General features: G+C 53.8%; 2 protein-coding genes across 2 annotated transcripts in view; both read left to right on the top strand.

The window, feature by feature from the left end:
* RBMX2 (RNA binding motif protein, X-linked 2) overlaps nucleotides 1–2,638 on the top strand; it is a 3,311-nt gene extending 673 nt beyond the window's left edge. The window contains exons 2-4 of the mRNA XM_009892057.1: nucleotides 31–160; nucleotides 304–484; nucleotides 2,223–2,638. Of these exons, the coding sequence (XP_009890359.1) occupies nucleotides 31–160; nucleotides 304–484; nucleotides 2,223–2,638 (727 nt within the window). The remainder of the gene's footprint in view (nucleotides 1–30; nucleotides 161–303; nucleotides 485–2,222) is intronic.
* A 93-nt stretch (nucleotides 2,639–2,731) lies between these two features.
* The window catches only part of SLC25A14 (solute carrier family 25 (mitochondrial carrier, brain), member 14), a 9,912-nt gene continuing 9,365 nt past the window's right edge, over nucleotides 2,732–3,278 (top strand). The window contains exon 1 of the mRNA XM_009892058.1: nucleotides 2,732–2,796. Coding sequence (XP_009890360.1) covers nucleotides 2,732–2,796 — 65 coding nt within the window. The remainder of the gene's footprint in view (nucleotides 2,797–3,278) is intronic.

Consider the following 3,278-nt stretch of genomic DNA (forward strand, 5'->3'; position numbering starts at 1 on the left):
CCTGCCGCGGGTGCTAAGAGTGTGTTGCAGGTATGGGGAGGTCGTCAACATTAACTTGGTGCGGGACAAGAAGACCGGAAAGTCCAAAGGCTTTTGCTTTCTGTGCTATGAGGACCAGAGGAGCACCATTCTCGCTGTTGACAACTTCAATGGGATCAAGGTGAGTGAAGCAGCCTGGGAGGCGGGCCTGTCTGCCTGCTGTGGCTCCTGAGGTGCTGCTGCATGTCAAACAGGAGCCCTGACAGCACGGGTTACATGGGGAGCTGGTCTGTGCCTTTGCTAACAGCGTGACTCCTCTCGTAGATCAAAGGAAGGACGATTCGAGTGGACCACGTGGCCAACTATCGGCCCCCCAAAGAGTCGGATGACCTAGATGATGTCACAAAAACCCTCCATGCAAAGGGCTGTGGAGTTAAAACACCACCTCATACGTCATCTGATTCTCTGTCGGAAGATGATGATGTGCCTGTGAAAAAGCAGAAAGGTGAGGTGTGTTCCTGCCAGTCTTGACCCGAGGTGGCAGTGTCTGCACAGAGCCTGTGGCCCCTATGCTCAGGGGAGCACCAAGGACGGGTGTGCTCTTGAAGAGAGCCACAGCCATAATGCTCAGGCTTTACTCTGTGATCTTCTGAGGGGTATCTGAGTGCCTGTATTTAGCCCTTACCTGGGAATGTCCTCCCCCAGCTGCTGAAGAGCTGTATCTTGCAGACAATAATACCACTTTTCCTGAAAAAAGTCTGCCAGGCTGCAGGGTTACTGCAGGGGGAAGCAGTGCTAGGGGGAGGGGGAAGGCTTCGGAAAAGCACCATTTTGTCTTAAAATCTGAGTGCTGCTACTGTAGGACTAGATTGCTGTAGATGTATGGAATGACTGTTCTGTGGCCTACGCAAGATAGCTGAATTGAGTAGAACGTAAACCCTGTGGATCTAGATGAGATTCTGTGGCTGGAAACTGAAGCCAAAGAAGGTAGGGGTGGTGGGACTAGGTGACCTTTAAAGGTCCCTTCCAACCCCAACTATTCTATGGTTCTATGGAAATAGACCTAAAAGTGCAGCTTAAGTTAAACCATCCGAGTGCCTCAATACCTCCTGTTCTCAGTGGACGCAGCAGGATTTATACTCTACATCTTCCAGAAGAAAACAGAAAAGTGTAGAGTATATGCAAATCAAACTTGAACAAGTGTGCCGTGTAAAGGACCAGCCTGTGCAGCTATATGGACGGATTTTTAAGAAGCCCTTAAGGCTTTTTCCATCTGTGCAGCAGAGATCTTGAAAAGTTACCCTTGTGAGAGCCAGCAGAGTGCTAGCAGCAGTGTTTTGCAGTAGGAGCTGCTTGCTGTAGGTTGCTAATGACTTCCAGGCGGCATCCACCTGAGATGGGTTGTGGTGACAGTGGGGTGGGATGGGGGTGTCCGTCATTCTGAAATGGGCTTGGAGCATGGCATACAGAGGAACCTTTCCTCACGCAGCCAGTCCCTGCCTGTGGCAGACAGGTATTAGCAGCAGGTATTTGGGACCATCTTGTAGCTACAGCTGAGCCTTTGCACTATTGGGATTTGAGACGTGTCTACTGCACGCCCGCTTCAAGAGAGGAGCTCAGCGCTGTGTTGCATGGAGGAGGGCGCAGGGTGGATGGGGCCTTAGCGTGGGGCAGAGGGGCACGTCGATCAGGCTGGAGTCCTAGTTTGAGAGGAGGGTTGGAAGAAAGAAAATAGGCAATAAAACTAAGGGTGGGGACAAGATGCTGCTCCAGCGTGCTGAGGAGATGCCCAAAAATCAGAGAGGCGAAGGAGAACAAAGAGGGAAAAGAATCATTGGGTCTGGAGAGGGCGAAGAGGGAAAAGAATTATTTGGTCTGGAGAAGAAAATTTCCACAGAGTGTATCATGGTTTTCTTACTGTGTGGATGTTACTGAGGAAAGGAAATGGAAGGAAGGCGCTCAATATTCCAAGCGGTGTTAAAGTGCCTGAGGACAGCTGTGCTGGGAAGGACATGAGTGTTAAAGAAGGAAGTAGGATGGCTTAAGCTGGAGGAGAAGTGTTGGGGATGGAAATGGAATAAGATCTCTCTGAGGGGGGAAACAGGCTGTGAAGCTTGGGTGGAGGGGTGACAACTTGAAATGGGAGGGGAGTTGGGAAGGCGCCGTGGTGCTATGCAGCGCCTGGGGAATGGAGGGGATACTTGGAAGACTGTCTGTCCTGAAAGATGAACCTTGTGTTTCAGATAAGGAGAAAAGTAGACAGGAGCGGCAGAAGCAGAGCTCGCAGGCTGCCAAGAGGGCTGTGTCCGCAGAGGATGCACACCCCAGAATCAAGATTAAGAAGGAGAAGGAGGACCCTGCCTACGAGCGCTACGCCAGTGGGAGCCAGCAGCCCTGGAAGGGCTCCGAGAGGAAGCCTGTGAGCAGGACACAGCGGGAAGAGGACGAGCGGAGGCACCAGAGACCTTCGGAGAGAAGAGGGGAAAAGAGCTGTCAGGACCAGAGGGGACAAAGTGGTTTGTGGGACGAGAGGGAGAGGAGAGAAGAGGCTGGCAGGAGGAGGGATGGGCACAGCAGCCGGCGAGAAGAGTGTCCCGAGGGAGGCAGGTCGCGGGAGCGCTGGGAGCGGGGCTCTGGGAGAAGCTCCATCCGCTGCTGAGCCCTGGGACCAGCACGCTGGGGGCCGAGAGAGGCCCCGAGCCTGCCCAAAAACTGCTCTGAACCTCCCCAGGCCTCTCAAGGCGGGAGTACCATGGCTGGACTGTTCGCCCCCAACATCTTCCACAATTTCTCGTTCCAAGGACGGAATGAGGAACGGTGCTGCGGACCGGGACACGAGTTCTGTTGCCTCCTTCAGCCCTTCTTGCGGGCTCCCAGGTGTGCCGGCACGCTGCGCTGTGGCACGAAGATGGTGTCTGGGAGCATCGGGATGCTCTCCGTCCCCCAAAATGACTCCATTCCCACCTCACCAGCCCTGGTGGGGGTTTTTGCCCCTGTGTTTTATGCAGCGGGGAGACGCCGGTGGGCGTTTTGCCTTGGCCCCAGTGCTTCTGTGGTGCATCCCCGGAGCTGCGTGGGCGCTTGGTTTGTTTTAAATGCTTCTTAATAAAAAAATTCACCTGTTCGCCCGTAGCGTTTTTTTATCTAGTGGTGATGGGAAGGGGGGCGATGGGGAGGGACGGTTTTTTGCGTGGTTGTGATGAGAAATAACACCTGAAATGGGTTTGGGTTGTCAGCAAAGGGGGATTTTTACCCCCTGAGCAGCTGGGACCGGGCCCCGAAGGCTTTCAGCCTTCGGG

This window comes from Charadrius vociferus, unplaced genomic scaffold (genome assembly GCF_000708025.1).
Source record: "Charadrius vociferus isolate BGI_N301 unplaced genomic scaffold, ASM70802v2 scaffold1279, whole genome shotgun sequence".
Classification (NCBI taxonomy): Eukaryota; Metazoa; Chordata; class Aves; order Charadriiformes; family Charadriidae; genus Charadrius; species Charadrius vociferus.